This window comes from Lepidochelys kempii, chromosome 22 (assembly GCF_965140265.1).
Source record: "Lepidochelys kempii isolate rLepKem1 chromosome 22, rLepKem1.hap2, whole genome shotgun sequence".
NCBI lineage: Eukaryota > Metazoa > Chordata > Testudines > Cheloniidae > Lepidochelys > Lepidochelys kempii.
The window spans coordinates 15,701,968-15,721,673 of NC_133277.1; the positions used below are offsets into that span (position 1 = coordinate 15,701,968).

The 19,706-nt window shown below is 46.5% G+C and overlaps 1 protein-coding gene across 4 annotated transcripts in view; it reads left to right on the plus strand.

Moving 5' to 3' along the window:
• Positions 1–8,980, plus strand: part of NCAM1 (neural cell adhesion molecule 1) — a 258,446-nt gene extending 249,466 nt beyond the window's left edge. For 2 of the 4 annotated variants that reach the window (XM_073320618.1, XM_073320619.1), the window contains 2 exons: positions 1,045–1,827; positions 5,204–8,980. In XM_073320618.1, the coding sequence (XP_073176719.1) occupies positions 1,045–1,827; positions 5,204–5,324 (904 nt within the window). In that variant the 3' untranslated portion in view covers positions 5,325–8,980. The remainder of the gene's footprint in view (positions 1–1,044; positions 1,828–5,203) is intronic. The other 2 variants (XM_073320620.1, XM_073320621.1) reach the window with 1 other exon arrangement.
• Positions 8,981–19,706: the final 10,726 nt, after the last annotated feature.

Here is a 19,706-nt window from a genome sequence, read left to right on the forward strand (position 1 = left end):
GGGTGAGAAGTGAGAATAACTGGTGCTATGGCTTTGCTGACGAACTGGGTGTCTGGGCCTGGCTAGGAGAGAAGCGGGAGCCATGTTTACGCAGCAGCACTGGCCTGGGGATGTGCTCTTGCTGTTGAATGTGTTGAGCTTTCCGTGGGTTGTTTTGTTGAACTTTTAATGAAGTGATTAACCTTTATGGAGGTTGCCCCCAATTAATAAGCCAGCAGCGGTGGTGTGGAAAGCGCTGGCTTCACTCTCGATTAACCGTTGTCTTTCCAGCAGTGTGCCTCCCCCTCTCCCTCCCTCTCCCTCCTCATTAAAGCTTCCAGCTTCAGAAAGGCTCCCATCAGTAAAGCTGTCTAAGGTTCATTGTGGCTGCCAAAGCATGGTTTGTGCTGTCACACATCTTCCTGAAGTAACACTGACCCTAGTTGGAACCAAACTAAAGGCAGACTCGGTCAAAAGGGAGGAAGGTGCTGGCCCAAAGTGTGTGGGACTCATACTCTCTGAGGCTGGATGAAAATAAGAGGTGCACAGATACCAAGGCAGGGCTAAGGCTGGAGGTTTGGACTCAGGGCCCTGGATCAGGACCAGAAACATTGGTGAGGCCGAGGTGTGTTACTGGATCACAAGATTGGGGCCTCAGGAGCAGGAGGAAGACACGGGTTCATGGGCTGTTGGGGAGGAGGGAGGCTAGGTTAGGGGAGAAGAGCCTCTCTGCAGGGCATAGGTTGGGGTGAAGTTTGTGTTGAGATTTGATGCACAAAACGCCATGTGAGCAAGCTGCTCCTGGAATGCCATGTACTCTCTGCTCTTCCTCCTCTTCCTCGTTGCTCTTTGATCTCCCCACTTGGTGCCTGTTCCCAGGTGCACATCTGGCCTCAGCAGGTTCCTCTTCTCTTGCTTCTATGTCCTCTGTGTGCATTACAACCGCATGCTACGCTGCTGCTTGTACTGCGCCGTCTCTCGCGCCCTCTTGCGCTTCCACTCCGTTCCCCCGATCATTTATGGGCTTCATTGTCTATTTCTCTTCTACTCCTGTCCTCCTCGCAGGCACCCAGCTGACACCACAGCTACGGTGGAGGATATGCTGCCTTCCGTAACCACGGGCACCACTAATTCTGACACTATGACCGAAACCTTTGCCACTGCTCAGAACAGCCCGACCAGCGAGACCACCACCCTGACTTCCAGTATTGCCCTGCCAGCCACAGCTATCCCTGACTCAAACTCCGTGCCGCCCAGCCAGGCCACTCCGGCCAAAGGGGCAGCCACCTCCGCTTCCTCGCCACTGGCCTCCTCGGCCCCCAAAGTCGCCCCCCTTGTTGACCTCAGCGACACCCCAACTTCTACTCCAGCCACTAGTAATTTGTCTTCGAGTGTCCTGGCCAACCAGGGGGCGGTGCTCAGCCCCAGTGCTGCCACCAGCATGGCTGAGGCCTCAAAGGCGCCAGCTGGTAGCAAGCCGTCTGCCCCAGCCCCTGCAAACCCCACTAGCCCTCCAGCTTCTTCAGAGCCCAAGCAGGAGTTGTCACGCACCAAAAGCCCAGAAAAGGAAGCTGTACAGCCCAGCATGGTGAAGAGTCCAACAGAAACAGCCAAGAACCCAACTAACCTGAAGAGCGAGGCTGCCTCAGGCAGCACCACAAACCCCTCCCAGAACGAGGACTTTAAAATGGACGAAGGGACCTTCAAGACCCCAGACATTGACCTTGCAAAGGATGTTTTTGCAGCTCTTGGCACTACTGCTCCTGCCAGTGTGGCTAGTGGGCAAGCTCGCGAGCTTGCTTCTTCCACTGTAGACAGCTCTGTACCGCTGGCACCTGCAAAGACCGAGTATGGCTGCCTTTAATCTTCTGTGGGTTGTGTGCTGTGTGTCTTGTGCATTAGTGCTGTGTTCTTGTTGGATGTTCTCTGAACTAACCTCATTGTTTCTCTAGCAAACTAACTCACCTGTTAACCACTATGGCAGGACCCAGCACTAGGGAGGTCAGGTGAAAGGAGGAGTAGGGGGCCCCTGGGTGCAGTGCAGACAGGTGTCTAGTCCCCAGAGAGAGATGAAGAAATGGATTAATAATGTGTTACCTTTTAGACTTCCCAATAGCTCCATCCTGTTCCCGATTCTGTTGGGAAAGGGCTCAGGATCACTTCCTTGTGGCAAAAAGGGGCCTGATCCTGAGAAACACTGTGCTCCTGAAGTTCACTGGTGACAACAGACCAAATTCAATTTCACCAATGTAAATCCAGAGAAGCTAAACTAGAGTGACTCCAGATTTACTCTATTGCAAGGCAAGGCAGAACCTGGCCAAAAGGGGAATTGTGGGTGCTCGGTACGTCTCAGGATCAGGCCCTATATTAGCAAGTTCGCTATGGAGAGGGACCTGAGGCAAGCCTGCCTGTGGGACAAGCACAGCTGTTTGGGGCTGGCCCATTTGGCCTTGTCTCATCCTGGTGAGCCAGTGATGAATTTCCCTCCATCCAGTCTCCCCTCGGCTCCCACAAGCGATTAAGAGAGAGCCATTAAGCCTGTAGGCATGAAGGGACACAGCCTCATTCCATCTGGATGGGATCCCCTCCCACCCCCGGGCATCACCCTGTGCCTTGTGTTTGGCAAGAGACACTGTGCTGCTGGGAGTTGCAGCCAGCTTTGGCTGCAGCATTAGCTATTTCTGGTTGGTGATGTGGGGGAAGGTTGAGCGAGGTGGGAGGACAGGGCTGCTTTCCTGGCTCAGCCTGGACAGCAGTTCCTGGGAGAGCCAGCAAAGCAGGGGCATGGCAAGTGCTGATGGGCAGTTCTTGGACTCTCTCTCCTGTTCTGGGTGTTTGCACTGTCTGGGTTCAGCACTGCCTTCTGGCTGCCTGGTTGGGTGCCGCACATTGTCAGAGACAGGATCAGATGAAGGAAGCAGCCACTCCTTCCCAAATGCAGTCGGGCTGGTACCCTCCTGAGGGAAAGGGGGTTCTTGTGTTGGAAGAACAGCTCAGATTTGTTGGAGAATCTGGTTTGTTGCGGTACGATGCTGAGTCGTGGCTTTGGCTGGAACTCCCCCCCCCCCCCCGGCTCCTTCCCAGGAAAAATACCCCTGTGCTCACAGCCTTGTGTATTAGCACCGGCAAAGCACAGGCCTGGCACTCCGGTTTGATTTCAGTGCAGTTCCTCTGGTGTGGGCAGTGCTCAGTCAGGCCCTAAGCGCTCTGCAGACTGCAGGCAGTTCCTGCCAGAGTATGCGCGGATCCACAGCATTAGCTACAGGTGCCTGGCACCTCGTGGCTTCTGGTCACCCCATCAAGCCTGCCGTGCTGCTTCCGTCTACTAACGCCCTGGAGAGTGACTGTTCAGTGGGGCAGCACGTGCCCCACACAGCACAGCAGGTACGGTCAGCCTGGCAGGGTCAGCAGCACCGCAGAGGTACTTGGGCTGGTCTGACCACACAGCTGTAGTGACCAAAGCTAAGTGACTCCATGGCAGAGGAATCCTCGTTCACTTATTTGTATCGCAGTAGTGCCTATCGGCCAGGGCCCCCTTGCGCTAGGTGCCGGACACCATATAAGGAAGTCCCTGGCCTGAAGAGCTTGCAGCCTAAGTGCTAGGATGCTGTAGCGTGTGCTGCTGGGATGAACGTGAAATAAGCTCAGGGGATGCATTGCCAGCAGCGAGCCGGCATGTCCACCTGCAGCCCCTCTTCCCACTTGCACAGGCAGAGTGTCCTTCCAGTCCTGCCCTCTGCCCATTTCACACGAATCCAAGGTAGGAACTAAAAAGCATCTCTGCAGTGTACCCGTTTGGCATCAGGGTATTCTCTTCTCTTAGCTAGTCTGCCCCCCGGCCGGCAGGGCTGTGTGAGGGGAACCCCTGGGCAAATTCACAGCCTGCATCGTAGACTCTGAGAGGAAATCTCTACACTTCAAATATCCCCGTCCCTAGCCAGTCACATCAGTAACGACGACCAGGCTGTTCCAGAGCTCCAGCTACCAAAGCAGCGGTTGTGAAGTGAACCCAGGAAACTTTCTCACTAGCTAGACCCCTCCGCTGGAGATGGCCAGTGTGCTGTAAATGCACCACACAGCCTGGCAGGAGCAACGGATGGGGATTGCTTCCATCTGTGGATACCTGGTTTCCAGTCCTGCTTGGCTCAGCAGGAAATGAGCTTTGCAGCCTCTGCTGGTGGCGATAGAGTGTTGTGGCCTCTCCCCCACATGCATGCTGTCTCCGTTTCCATGTGGGGGGAAGGAGAGCATGCACTGGCTTTGTTGGAATTTAGATTCATGTTAGATAAATACATCCCAGGTCACAGTTTTCAACGTGAAAAAAGTGAACTAATTGCGAGCAGGAAGGATCTGAGGCTCCCAAGGAAGCCGAGGTAGATGTTGCTCAAATCCAGAAATCCCCCACTGCTTACTCTTGTGTCACAGAGTTAGGGCCAGATCTTCAGTCTCTACTCACATTAGCTTGCACTGCTGGAGAAGGGCACTCACCTTAAAGCTGCTGTACAGGGCCGCGTGAGGGCCCAGGGCTGGCTGAGGGTGAAGCTGGGGTGCATGCATTGTACCAGTCTCCCCTCCCCCAGCAGAAGAGCCCCTATGGCACCACTGTAGCTGGTGTACGTTCAAGTAGCCCTGTGGTTTCTCTAACTCAGGTGGGTCCCCTTGCTAGCCCCAGGAGGTTGCACTTGGGAATTACAGCCCTCGTTTCTGAGGATGTCAGTCTCAGAGCTGGGAGAATAAACTCCATCCCTTTTTCTCTCTGCCCATGTACCATGGTGTTCTCAGATTTACTCTCAGAATACTTCCTCCAAGAAAACCCCCGCTATTCAAAATTCAGCCGGTTTTGATTGGGCGCTCAGGTCACATGGTATTTTTTCTGTCCTTTGAGTGGATGGGGTGATTTGTAGAATCAAGTTTCCATTGCAGATGCACACGGCGTTTGCATTTCCTGCAAATGCTTCTGGCAGCAGCCTGGTTCTGTGGAGCATTCATGGAAAGCAAACCCAAAGGGGATGGGGATGAAGTCCAAGCAAATGTATTTCCAAAGTTGAAGATCTTTTGCAATATTCCCCCAGCTCTAGTCACGCTGCTGTAGAAGGTGGGGTGATGCTTTGTATGGAACACCTGGGAGCCATTCCAGAAGTATATCGCACATCTAACTAAAAAAGTAAATAAACCAACTGATGGCCTCTCTCTAAACTGTGCTGTTTTGGTGACTTTTCCACAGGAAAACCCCTGTAGAAGAAAAATCTGAGGTGCAAGCAACGGAACCTAAGACACCTCCAGCAGAAGTCAAGACGGTCCCTAACGAAGCCACACAAACAAATGAAAACGAGAGCAAAGCATGATCAGCACCAGAAAAGAAAAAAAATGACAGAACAACTTCACCTGAGCATTTAAAACATACCACACATCTCATTCCTCTAGTGTCTTTTGCCTTTAAAAGAAAACCAGACAAAATGAAAAAATACAGAAATGGGGATCTCTTTTTTTTTTCTTTGTAGGTTTGTAGGAAGGTTCTGTTTGTTGTGCACTTGCTTTTAAGGAAAAATAAAATATGTTTTTAAAAAAAGGTTGATCCCGCAACCCGATCAGGGCTCAATGAGCCCTGCATATATTCAAACAAACAAGGTCACAAGCATCAGTTGTGAAATGGTTAGGAAGCTCAAAACCTACTAGATTTAGGGGCGGGGTGGGAAGTTAACCCTGACTTTTCTTTGGTTAGCCTAACAGAGTAAAAAGCTGTACCATCAGGTACGGCCAGTACTGAATGATCAAAAGCCACAATTTATTTTTATACTTTTCAGTCGAGTTTGAAATATGTAAAGCCTCGTAAATAAGTTAACATTTCTGTTCACTTTATATTTGTTCAGTAGGCAAAGTGTCTCTCGCCCTTTGTGACTGAATCCAATCTCCAGCTTAGACCATTATTTGGGGGTTTATTATTATTATTGTTATTTTTAGGAAGAATGCCAAAATTGCAGTTTTGGGGATATATTTCAATTTGCAGTATTCAGACTTTACATTTTTAAAAAAATTTTTATTTTAAATCTTTTTGCCAACTTTTGTTTTTTCCAGTGTTTACAATCGACAAATTTTTTTTTACTTTTGTTGTGTTTAAATGTACGTGTAAAATAGCTGCCTTTTTTTTTAAAGTAAATACAGTCTATAGATATTAGATTTACTAGCATGCTTGCTTTGCAAAGGGAGACATTTTAAAATATGGATGTTTACAATAGTTGTTTCCCCTTTATCTTTTTTAATTATTATTATTATTATAATTATTGTTTCTTACTGGAGTAAGAAGATAAGTAACACCGTTCATTTTACTTTTGGTGGGTGGACAACTTGTCACCAACCAAGGCCTGTGTCTAGCAATGCATTTAAGTGCATTAACTTTAAGCATGGGCCTAGTTAATGGAAATACTGTTATGCTTAAAGTTAAGCATGCACTTAAGTCCTTTGCTGGACCGGGGACCAACTGCATAAGAGAAATATGTTCTCTACTTTTCTTAGACATTCTCCCCTGTTCCTTCCAGGAATCCTCCCTCAGCTCTGAGAAGCAGAAGGGAGTTTGTGCAGTCAGGGCTGGTCTAGTCTCGGTGAATAGATGTTTGAATAAACCAATTCCCCCTTTTTAGGAAAAAAAAAGTAGTAAATAAATACTATTTTCTTTTACTCTAGGATTTAAAAGGAAAGAGCTTGTGCACTTCAGGAAACTAGTATCTTCTTTTGGGGAGTGGAAACACTAAAAAGTCCTTTCATTCACTAGGAGTGAAATTCACCAACACAAGGTGTATGTGCCACGTTTGTGGTCTGATCCTGTAAAGATTTAACTGCATGATTTGCTGCTCACTGAGTAATCCACTAATGCTTTGCCGGATCAGGGCCTTAAAGACTTTATCCGAAGGCTCTTGACACTGATGGAAAGACTCCCATTGACTTCATTGGCCTTTGGATCATAGCTGTAGTGCTCAAAATGAGGCTGATGCGGTGCGTAAGCTTTGCACAGGGGTGAACTTTGCTCTTACAGCAACATCAGTGACAACTGCTATTTGGAATCCTAGAAAAACTGCAAATTTTGGGTGCGAAAAAGAGCGAATGAGGGGTGGGGCACAGGAGGAAGAGAGGGTGGTTGGGGGAAGACCAGCCTTTGTATAGAAATTTTCCCCCTTTTTTGGGTTTTTATTTTGTTTTTAATTTTTTTGTTTTGTTTTCCATTCTACTTTAGATCTGCAAGCTTGTGCACTGTGGGCGCGTGAGTATTTTAGTGTGAAATGTGGTTTTTGTCATAGTATTGAAATAATGAAAATAAAAAAAAAAACTTCAACATAGTTTGGATGTGGAAGGTGTAGCGGATAGTGCAGATAAAAAAAATTATTCAGGAAAATAAATAAAGAGAATAAGTCTTATAAGGAACAGAAGCCTTTAAACGAGAAACAAACAAACCTGACTACAGCATATATTCCTTTGTGCTATGGTAATGAACAAATGAAAGAAGATTTTGGGTGGGGAGACTGCAGTTTGGCTCAGCTACATTGAACCACTCTTTTCAGTGTACTCTTATAATGACGCAGTCTTTAACAGTGGCATCGCTAGATTATAATTTCAAACTGTGAAAAATAATGGTCTTGTCATTTGCTAAATGTGGGGGTTTTTTGCATTTTTTTTCTCAGCTCCTGGGGATGGAAATGGAGGCTATCTGTGTGTGTGTATCTATGTAAACATAGATGTAAACACAACGCCCATCCTTAACATGCCACTAGGATGGATGGATGTTTGATTAAACATCCTGGACCAAATCTGACCCTTGCTTATCCCCATTGGAGCAGTGTGGGTATAACTAGGGGGAAGATTTGACCCATGGTCCCTAAGAAAACATTTTTTTAAAAGAGATGGATTGATCAAATGTGGCATGAAAGGCCACCGTGGCTTCTAGAGAGGAAGAGTCCTCATAGCCATGGGGGAATCGATGAGTTGGAAGAGAGAGTGTGTACCTCAGTTTACCAAGAGAATCTGTTCATCATTCGTGTGAAGTTGTTGATGGCTTTGACTTGCTTTGCCAACTATATTCTATACCTCATAAGTTATTACCCCTTGAGAGCTGAGCAGCTGTTATGAGGCAAATACTGCACAATCCTAATGATTAGATACAAATCCATTGACACTGGCCAAGGTCTGTGTGATAAGTACTTGGACTTGTGATATGGATACCTAAATTGGCATTTGTCTCAAATAGGAAGCCAGTTCAGAGCCAGATCCAAAGCCCATCCAAGTCAATAAGAAAGACTCCTGTTGACTTCAGTGGGCTTTGAATTGAGACTCCTGAAGTGGGACATCATTTCTAGATATCCGCAAAAGCTGTGGTTACTGGACTAGTAGACAAATCCATTCTGCCCCTTTTCAATACTGACCTGAGATTTCTCAACAATCAGTACTTGCGTATCGACTCTTGAAAGCATTGTTATACTTTTCCATAACCAGAGAATGTCATTTTAATTTAGAAACATTCCACTTTTCTGAACTAAAATAGTTTCGTCCTCATTATTTTTTTTAATCTTTGAAGAGGGACCAACCTGACACCATTTACATTGTATATATTTATATATGTGGTGTTGCCACACACATATATTTATATAGCCACCGAGACTGATCAGCTTCTGGTAGTGGAGTGAGTGCATTTCATGGTGCACCATACATACAATACCAAGACAACAGCCCATCCAATTGTTCAGCTTTTAGACTGGAGTTTTATTTTCACACTTTTATATGGAGCCTTCGGACCCCAGGTTTTCGCAATAGGCTGTTTTGATAGTGGTTCTCAGACCCTCCATTGACATCCCTACCCAGCATTCCCTACTTTTGGGGGCCTTCTATCTTGTTATAAAAAAACAAAAAACTTTTTACCAAGTGAAACATTGATACCACCTTTATTTCCATTCTCACCGGTGTAAATACTGATACTAACTGAGAATTTTGACTTTGCATTCTGTCAGAATACTTGTGTTCAAATAAAAATTACAAAAAAAAAAAAGCCCACTTAAGTCTAAGCTTTTTGTTGCCTGGTGTGTCGTGTGTCCAAACATAGGCCCACAAGAGCCTTTCCAGTGTTTAATATTTGATCCTTCAAGGGGTTCAGGCCCCAACTTCTATTGTTACTAGCACAGTGGTGACAATAGGAACTGTTAGTTCCAGTTAAAAGAGACTGAGTCATCTTGATAGTGGAGTGGAGACTGAGGAAATGGATTACTCAACTGTTCTGTTCATTCCCTCTGAAGTACCTGGCTTTGTCCAATGTCAGAAGGCAGGATACTGGGCTAGATAGACCTTTGGTCTGACCCAGTATGGATATTCTTATGTTCTTTAGCAGAGAAGGATTCGGATCTGTACCATGGGAGAGGTGATGCTTGTGGGATGGACTCTGCCAAGACCAGCTGTTGTTCCAGTTCCTCACCTTTGCTGGAGGCTCTTCTTCCACCTCATAGACCGCTTGGTAAAACACTCAAACCCAGTCACAGAGGAGAATATTTTTAAGGTTGGGTCTTTTCAGCCCCTGATTCTGTCCTCAAGACATTTAATGTGGAAATGTTCAGTAAAGCCCAGCATTTCCCAGTGTGAACCCAGGAGGCGGATTTAGAGTGAGCTGGAAAGGTTGTGAGCCAGTTCACCAACCATGCACATACCTGGGTATGTGTTTGTTGTAAACAGCATCCTGAATCACAAACCAGCATTTCCAAGGTGTGAGTTCTGTAATGAGCAGTATCTGTTTATGATGGAGAATGCAGCCTTATCATACAGAATCCTCCAATTTGCTTTCCTATGGGTAAAGTTAACTCTGCTCTCCTACATCTCATTTCTCAGAACAGCTCCAATGAGCAGCAACTGGGATTCCTTTGCTGACAGTGTTTCTTATGGAAATCGCCCTATAATTTACCTTGCCAAAGGTGCTTCAACTAATGCACTAGATGAAGCTAACTACTTGTAATTCAGTCCCCAGATTTGATCTCCAGGGACACGGGGGTAAGAGGGATTAGAACTCTGATTTGTATCCGTACCTGGGTGCACAAATCGTTCACAAAAAGAAATACAATAGGTAAGAGTCTGATCTGACTCTGCTTATTAATGCATCAGAATAGCCCTTTCTCCTGGTCCGTTTGCTTTGATATTCCACACTGCAACTTGCAGGGAGGCTGTTACCCTACAGATTGCATAGGTTGGCGGCACGATAGTTATTGTGCTGGAGATATTTTGATTGGTTCCACATTCACTGCAGCTGATGTGACTGAACAGTGTCCCGGCAATGACCCAGAGGAAAACAGTCCCGCACCGCTGCGGCCAGACTCAGCGACGAGGCGGCTTGTGAAACGACTGCTACTTCCCAGGGTCCTCGCGCTTCGTACATCTGGGCTGCATCCCAGCCTGAAGCAATACTGACTTAGTTCACGGGTAATTTTGATTGAATAGTGAATTAAAACTGAGTGCGAGAAAACCATGCAACATGCAATGAAGCCATAGGTCAGGGTTTTAAAAATGGAGGCCTGAAAGACCATATATGTAGGCACCTGAAACAGTGGGCAGATTTTCAAAAGCTCCAAGTCCCCAGCAGTCCCTGTTGGCTGAAATTTTCAAAGGCACCTATATGATTGAGGAGCATAAGATTCATTGACTTGGATCTTGTGCTCCTAACTCACCTTGGTGCTTTTGAAAATCCCACGTTGATTTTAGAGGGAGCCTATCATGTGTTGCGACCATCTGAAAATCAGGCTACTTAATTTAAGTGCCTAAAGATGTAATTAAGGAGCCTGGCTTTAGGCTCCCATTTAAAAAAAAATATCTCGGAATGAGTCTTAATAATCTGTTTTCCATCTGTGGAGAGCCGTTTTCCCCGCAATCCCAGCTCAGTGTGGGACAATGTGTGCTGAAGAAAACTTTTATTAATATTTTACCAGCTATTATCACCCGATGAGTTCTTCTTCCTGAGTTTTACACTACAGCATGAATTCCAGCTAACCCCAGTGCTAATAGGTAAATAGCCTGACAGGCATGATTGCATTCTACATAGGAACTGATGAGTGAGGCATCCAGTGAAGAGTCATGATGACCTAGATGTGACCAGTGTGCTGATCTGTTGTGCCGCTTGCAAAATGATGGCAAAAACTGGTCTTGTACATTTAGTGAATAGCATACAGTGGTTTTTCATTATGAAAAAACTTCCTATTATGTAAGCAAAATCTCGCTGGCAGCCACATAGCGTCAGAATGCAGACGTGTGGGAGGAAATATCACTGAAGGATCCTGTGGAGTGTAATCAATAAGGGGCAGTGGGGGTCAAACATTTTAAAGGTATGGACGAATTGGAGAGAGTCCAGCAGAGGGCAACGAAAATGATTAGGGGGCTGGGGCACATGACTTATGAGGAGAGGCTGAGGGAACTGGGGTTATTTAGTTTGCAGAAGAGAAGAGCGAGGGGGGATTTGATAGCAGCCTTCAACTACCTGAAGGGGAGTTCTAAAGAGGATGGAGCTCTGCTGTTTTCAGTGGTGGCAGATGACAGAACAAGGAGCAATGGTCTCAAGTTGCAGTGGGGGAGGTCTAGGTTGGATATTAGGAAAAACTTTTTCACTAGGAGGGTGGTGAAGCACTGGAATGGGTTACCTAGGGAGGTGGAGGAATCTCCATCCTTACATGTTTTTAAGGCCCGGCTTGACAAAGCCCTGGCTGGGATGATTTAGTTGGGGATTGGTCCTGCTTTGAGCAGGGGGTTGGACTAGATGACCTCCTGAGGTCCCTTCCAACCCTGGTATTCTCTGGAGGTCACTCAGTTTGGATATCCTAGACCTCATTTGATGACTGCAGTGGTATCACAATGGATTTATATTATAATATACATCCGGCTCTGTGCTAGCTCCTAGGTATTCACCCGCGTCCACTTGCAGTCAAGAATGAGAGCATCACGTTGGATCATTTGATTTATTGTTCCCTTTCCCACACCAAGAATATGTGGGACCAGCTTCACTCTAATTTCAGGGAGCCATCACTCTGCCGCTGCTCCAAAATCATGCCCGTGATGCAGAGTCATCTGGCTTCCAGAGCCCTCAGTTTAAAAGCTGCAAAGACTCCAGGGAGACATGGGCAGCCCCCAGTTTATTAGCCACAGGAGAAAACCACGTACAAAAAAGAAGCCAGGCACAAAGCAGGTTCCTTTACCAGGTGCCTGGTCCTGAAGTCAATGACATGACTGCCAGCGCCCGCCCCATCCATTGACTTCACTGGTGCAGACTGATGCTCTAGGAGGGGCCCTGTTATTGCTGTCATTTCCTTTGCTCCTAGACTGATTTCCCTTTGCTAATCCTCTCGTTTATACTTTGGGATGGGTCCCAGCCCACTGTGCCCTTAAAGGGAGAGCACCCTATTGCAATGCCATTTTGTTACCTGTTTGTTAGTGGGGGGAACTGATGCTTGCTATGCTATCAATGCTTCACTTTTAATGAGGACCCCAGTACGCTGATAGCCCTGCACAGCTGACCGGGATCATAGCATCAAAGGTGATCAGGGTTTGAAGAGACCTCAGGAGTCTACCCCCCTGCTCAAAGCAGGACCAAACCCAACTAAATCATCCCAGCCAGGGCTTGGTCAAGCCGGGCCTTAAAAACCTCTAAGGAAGGAGATTCCACCACCTCCCTAGGGAACCCATTCCAGGGCTTCCTCACCCTCCTCGTGAAATAAGGCCAGCTCGTGCTGTCATGCAGTTGCTAGCCTAGCATCCCCTTGCCCAGTGACACTGACTATATTACTGCATTAGGAGAGGGCAAAGGCTGGCAATGCTCAGGAATCTTTTTCTTTCCAAGGGAAATTTTGGATGACAAAAAAAATTTTTTCACTGACATTTTCTTCCAAATTTGGGGCATTTTGTCAAAAATTGTTCAAACTGGAATTTTTTTCAGGGTGGTTTTTTTTTTGGCCGGGGGGAGTGTTTTCTTCACAGAACCATAATTTTCAACAAACAAGATTTTTTGGGCAAAAGTTTCCATTGCAGTGAAAAAATCATTTTCCGTGGAAAAACAATTTTTAGACTAACCCCCAAACTCTAGCAAGGACATTTTAAATCGATAAGCCAACACTTCTCTTTCATAAGCAAGTCTCTGATGTTGGATCATATTCCTGCTAGCCAGCAAGAGCAGGTATTTCCCCAGCCACGCAGGGCCTAGCTACGGTTGGATTCCACTGCCTGGTGTTAAGCCTGTTTCCTGCTGCAGTCTCTTAATGAACTATGGGCTCTGAGATCCTTTCCTGTTCGCTAAGAGATTAATAGAGGCACCTGGAATGCTTGCCCTAATTGACTGTTGCTGCAGAGCAAGGCCTATGTGTTAAGGTGATGAGTTTTCAATCCCTGGAGTCAGGGTTGTGCTCAATGACAAATAGGACTGAAAAAAAAATCCTCCTTAGATCTTTGCATTTTCTCCAACCATTCATCAAGCTCAAGTTCTACCTTCCAGAGGAATTTTTACTTCTCTCTCCCTTTGCTGAATCCACAGCACCTCTGCCATCAATTTCCTACGTACATCCCTTGATTACTGGGGATTCTCTTTGTATTGCTGAGTTGACTGAAGGGTGAGTCCCTTCTGCATTTGAGATGAATGGATACACACCATTTAGTTTTATCCATTCCTCTGGCTGTGCTAGCAGGTAAGTTTGGCCTCTGAGTCAGGTGCCAGAACAGCCTGGTTTTGGATACTGGATACCTTTACTGAGGTTGCCATGGGGCAATGAAAGGGCATCCAGGTTTAACAGCCCTCTACTAGATGCAAGAATTTCACCTGACAGCGCTTGTGTGTGTCAGTTCAGTGTGGAGGCTACAGTGCCAAGGTGAAGGCCCAAAACAGGTTTACAATCAAAATGACCTTTGCAGAACAAATGGCGTTTGCAGCTTGCTGTAGATAAATGCAGACACATACAAATCCATCACACTAGGGCTTTGCAAGTTAGATTCTCAGAGCCTTTGGCTTCTTTGCTTCCAGTTTCCAATACACTTGGGTTGATTCAGCAACCTCTGGGCTCCCTTTTGGAGTGAGCTAGAGGGTATGTGAGTCAATTGCACTATGACTTAGTGTCTGTAATTCTGTGGTGTCACAGTGCAGCTGGCCATGGGGCATGTCTTCCAACTATTGCCCCAACTATCTTGCCAGCAAGTTAAAGTAATCTGGGCTGGATGAATGGACTATAAGGCGGATAGAAAGCTGGCTAGATCATCAGGCTCAACAGATAGTGATCAATGGCTCCATGTCTAGTTGGCAGCCGGTATCAAGTGGAGTGGCCCAAGGGTCGGTCCTGGGGCCGGTTTTGTTCAATATCTTCATTAATGATCTGGAGGATGGTGTGGATTGCACCCTCAGCAAGTTTACAGATGACACTAAACTGGGAGGAGAGGTAGATACGCTGGAGGGTAGGGATAGGATACAGAGGGCCCTAGACAAATTAGAGGATTAGGCCAAAAGAAATCTGATGACGTTCAACAAAGACAAGTGCGGAGTCCTGCACTTAGGACAGAAGAATCCCATGCACCGCTACAGACTGTGGACCGAATGGCTCGGCAGCAGTTCTGCAGAAAAGGACCTAGGGGTTACAGTGGACGAGAAGCTGGATATTAGTCAACAGTGTGCCCTTCTTGCCAAGAAAGCAAATGGCATTTTGGGCTGTATAAGTAGGGGCATTGCCAGCAGATCGAGGGATGCGATTGTTCCCCTCTATTCGACATTGGTGAGGCCTCATCTGGAGTACTGTGTCCAGTTTTGGGCCCCACACTACAAGAAGCATGTGGAAAAATTGGAAAGCGTCCAGCGGAGGGCAACAAAAATGATTAGGGGACTGGTACACATGACTTACGAGGAGAGGCTGAGGGAACTGGGATCATTTAGTCTTCAGAAGAGATGAGGGGGCTTTCAACTACCTGAAGGGGGGTTCCAAAGAGGATGGATCTAGACTGTTCTCAGTGGTAGCAGATGACAGAACAAGGAGTAATGGTCTCAAGTTGCAGTGGGGGAGGTTTAGGTTGGATATTAGGAAAAACTTTTTCACTAGGAGGGTAGTGAAGCACTGAAATGCGTTACCAAGGGAGGTGGTGGAATCTCCTTCCTTTGAGGTTTTTAAGGTCAGGCTTGACAAAGCCCTGGCTGCAATGATTTAGTTGGGGATTGGTCCTGCTTTGAGCAAGTGGTTGGACGAGATGACCTCCTGAGGTCCTTCCAACCCTCATCTTCTATGATTCTATTGGAGAAGCCCCCAGATACAACAAATTCTGCCATGAGCCTGCATAGATATAGACATGGTACAATATGCTTGGCTGTCCATCCTCCCGGTGTTCTGCCAGTGCTCTGGGAGAGATGTCACCAAACCTCAGCTGCTGAATTCTTCTGCTGTGTTGGCTCACCAGTTTGAACCCTTTGGCCTTCATGCTTCCACTCTCCATCAGAAATCCCCAGTCCAGGGAATGAATCCAGGAGCCCGCTGCCTTAGCTGGGTCTCAGTCCTCCTTGGCACAGTTGGGTGGAGGATGCTCCACACCTGAGAGGTTAAGCTCCTGGGAGGTGAATGTTGTTTTTTACTGAGAATGGAGGGCTGTGCTGATAAATCATTGGATAATGTGAGAGTGGGTAATTTTCATTCCTGCACAGGGAAATTTGCATAAAATCATACTTTAAAAACTAAACAATTTAGGTGACATGACAGTCCAAATTAGGACCTGATGATGCGTGGCAATTGGAAATAGGCGAGGAGATCATAAAAATCTACTGGTTTCAGAGTAACAGCCGTGTTAGTCTGTATTCGCAAAAAGAAAAGGAGTGCTTATTTCCCCTCTTACTGTTCTTGTAAAGTGCTGGAAATGGCCCACCTTGATTTTTCCCCTCCCCGCCCTCCGCCGCTCTCCTGCTGGTAATAGCTCACTTTTCTTGATCACTCTTGTTACAGTCTGTATGGTAACACCCATTGTTTCATGTTCTCTGTGTATATAAAATCTCCCCACTATATTTTCCACAGTATGCATCCGATGAAGTGAGCTGTAGCTCACGAAAGCTTATGCTCAAATAAATTGGTTAGTCTCTAAGGTACCACAAGTCCTCCTTTTCTTTTTATAAAAATCTACTGTAATCTCAGTGGCGAAGAGCAGGAATAATTCTTTGCCATTGACATATTTCAAGCAAGAGAAGGATATGCATCAATCCCACCCAGATCCCATCCGCATCGCATGGCTGTGAAAAGCAAAGTTAATTTCCCAGCTTCTGATGCAAACATTTGACCTGCAATGGCCACCAGGACATGAGTTGCTTTGTGGGTCCAGCATTAGAGAGAAGATCAAAAGGTTTGATGCTAAATTAGAGAGATCTCTCCAGGCTTTAAACAACTTTGTGAGCCCCCGTGGCTACCAGGGAGATCGGGGGTGAAATCTTGGCTCCATTGAAGTAAAATGGATGGCTGTCTGCATTCTAGTCTGAAACACTGCCTCAAACCCACCCACAAGGGCATAAGGTCACAGCTGTTCAGTGAATGAGGAATTCTACCATGCTGCCATCAGTTTAGAACTATGGAGTTGAATATGCAGAGAAACTGAGCATCCTATTTTGGAGCCATTTCTCCTGCCTGTTCCCTCCTGAATTCCCAGCTCGAAATTCAGAGCCACATGTTAAAGCTCCCATCATCCCCTCTCTGGTGCTTAACAATATTTTTATTTTTGTTGCAGATTTAGCTGATTAAAAAACAAACCAACCAAAAAGCAAACTCCACCACCGACATTTGTAATGGCCTGACATTTGTAATGGCCAAATTCCTGGAGCACGTTCGCATGGGTTTGCTGGTGAAAAGGGGCCTGCAGCCATAAGCTCTTAAACCTGGTGAGTTCAATAAATAAATAACTGATGTCCTGCAGGAACCCGGGGATATATGTTTCTCATTTGGTGTAATTATAATAAAAAAAGCAATTAGAATGAAGGAGGATGTGTCAGGAGAGCAAGTGCTCTAAAGAGGAGTAAATTGAAATTGCAGCTCATTAAGAATTAAAAAGAGCAATTACTTAGAAAGCTGAGGCCTTACTGCTAATGGCAGGGAGTTTCTAACATGGTCCAAGTTTAGGAGTCACAACAGGGTAGAACCAAACTGCACTGGACCTGTTAGTATTAGCATTATCATGTATTGTTTACATTCCAGTAGGACCCAAAGACCCCCATCAGGATCAAAGCTCCATTGAACTGGGCTCTGCACAAACAATTAGGAAGGCACAGGCCCTTCCTGAAGTACCTACAATTGAAGATGATGAAGGGGAAGGAAAGGGATTAAAGATACAAGCAAGGCACTTAGGATGATAAGCACATGCCTCGTTAATTTCATACTCGCCTCCCCTCCCCCCACCCTTCTATTTCAAATTAAATGTTAATAAAATGTGGTACTTGCTACATTTTTTAAAATCTGCCTTTTTAACCTGGACTTTACCTATTTTTATTGATATATTTAAAACAATTGCCGTTCTAGTTATTTATTATCCTTGCCTTTTTCTGCTGGAATCCTAAGGCTCTTTCCAAGGATAGCTCTGACAAGGACTGGATGACACCAGATACACTGCGCCCCCACCAATGTGGAAGCTCACTCTGGTCAACTGATTAGCAGCATGTAACCGCCGCGGGGCAGAGACTTTTCCTAGTGCTTGCTCCGTCCAGCCCTGAACCACCCGTTGCCAGCTCGTAACAAACAACGATCACGGCACAATGATCCTCCTGCAGGCAGATGGGTGAGCTGTGCTCTGCAGTTCCAACAGTTTGCCCAGCTCAGCCTGGGTTTGAGCAGAATGAGAAGCATGGCTTTGTCATTCATCGTTGAGAGTCGCTCAGATACTATAGTGATTGGGGGGCCATATAAGTAGCTCAGAGAGAGAGCTAGATTATCTAGCCTCATACACACCAAGCTAGATTGGATTAGATTATGGTCAATATCAAAATGTACAATGTTGCCTTATTACAGGTAGCATCCCAAGGCTCCTTGAGACCTGGCCAAAGCATTCTTCACAGTGTTTAAATCCTAGAAATCTCTGACCTGGATGAGCGGAGGTACTGCTCTGCTTTTATTATTATTTATATTGCAGTAGTACTTAGAGGCCCCAAGCGAGAGGGACATTGTGGGCTGCATTGTGCTAGGTGCTGTAAGTACAGACAGTGAGAAACAGCCCTTGCCTTGTAGAGCTTCCAATCTAAATAGACAGGGCAGGTGGTGGGTGAGAGAAAGGCAGCGTTATTATGCCCATTTCACAGCTAAGCAGAGAAAGATTAAGTTACTTGCCTAGGATAGGTAGGGAGTCTGGTAGAGCCACTTCTGCTTCCTATAGTAGCTGTGCAAAGCTTTCTGGTGACCTGCTGTCGGTTTGTGTCTGATCACCAACCTTGTAAAATGATTATAAATTAGCAGAAAGGAGTGGGCGACTCTGCAGCCCAGCCTTCGGCTCTCCATTAATGGGAAGTGCTTCATTCTCGCTGTGACATGTTCAACTCCACACGGTGCTAGAGAGGTGGCAGCGAAAGGCAAGCAAGAAGCATTTGAGCCACGCACAGCTTTTAAAAAGGCGCTTTCTGGGGAATTGTGAATTAGTTATTAAAAAGGGGAACTGACCGGCTGCAGTTGGTCTGAGGCCAGCGCCACAGGAACCCAGCACGCTTGAGTCAGAAATGCACCGTTAGCATCTCCTGCATGATTTACTGATAAATCTTAAAGGAACCCTAAACCTCCCCTAACAGAACTTGGTGGGTTTACACTGGATGAGAGGCAGGAATCCTCTTCATCTTGCTTCAAATGCTACGAGGGCTACATTGAATAGGGACCCAGAAAAGTGTTCCATCCTGCAATTAGGAACACGGGCAGGCTTTGCCACCTGGAATCAGACCATCACCTCATCCAGAAGATCCTCCTACGTCCACCAGTAGCGCCATGTGTCACATGTGTCCTGGCATGACCATAGTGTCACATGTCAATATGTCCGATCATGATTGTTTACTGTACCTGTCACTGATGCCAGCTCCCCTACGCCACAAAGAAGTGCTGCATAAATAGCCCACGTCTCAATTTGGTAAGCTTAAATGACCATTGTGGGCTGCCAGTAGCACTGCGTTCATGTTTATCCCCATGCAAGTGCTTGGAATGTATCATTCTTAGGGGCACTGCACCCGTGGCTCTCGTATGGGGACAGTACGACTCTGAAACTGATATAGGACCAACGCTTAGGGATCTAGGACTTGTATGGAGACCGCAACTATGAAGCCGTGATTTGTATGTGGAGAATACTCACAGCATGGAGCTATACCACCCACTGTCCCCACACCAGGTACAGAGCCATACGCCATACTGCATGGAGTTCAGACTGATAAGGGGCTGACGGCCATATGTCATATAGGGACAGTTACCCTATGGTTCTGTAATGCCAGTGAAGGCCGGGCCCATACTCTGCATTGTGCTAAGCCGTGGCTGCCATCAAGCTTGCTGTCATTCCCTCCTGATAAGAAGCTGTTGCCTGGCCATATGCAGCAGGGTCTGTCAACCGAAATGCACGTTGGATGGCTCAGTTGAGTTATGATTACAGACAGGAGCCATAACCTGGTCAAAGAGCCAGACGGACCCGCACGTCTTCTGAGGTGCTGCGAGTGGACCTGTCTGTTTCCCTTCAGCTGCCGGGGCCTGTTGGAGAGCTGCAGGGAAAGG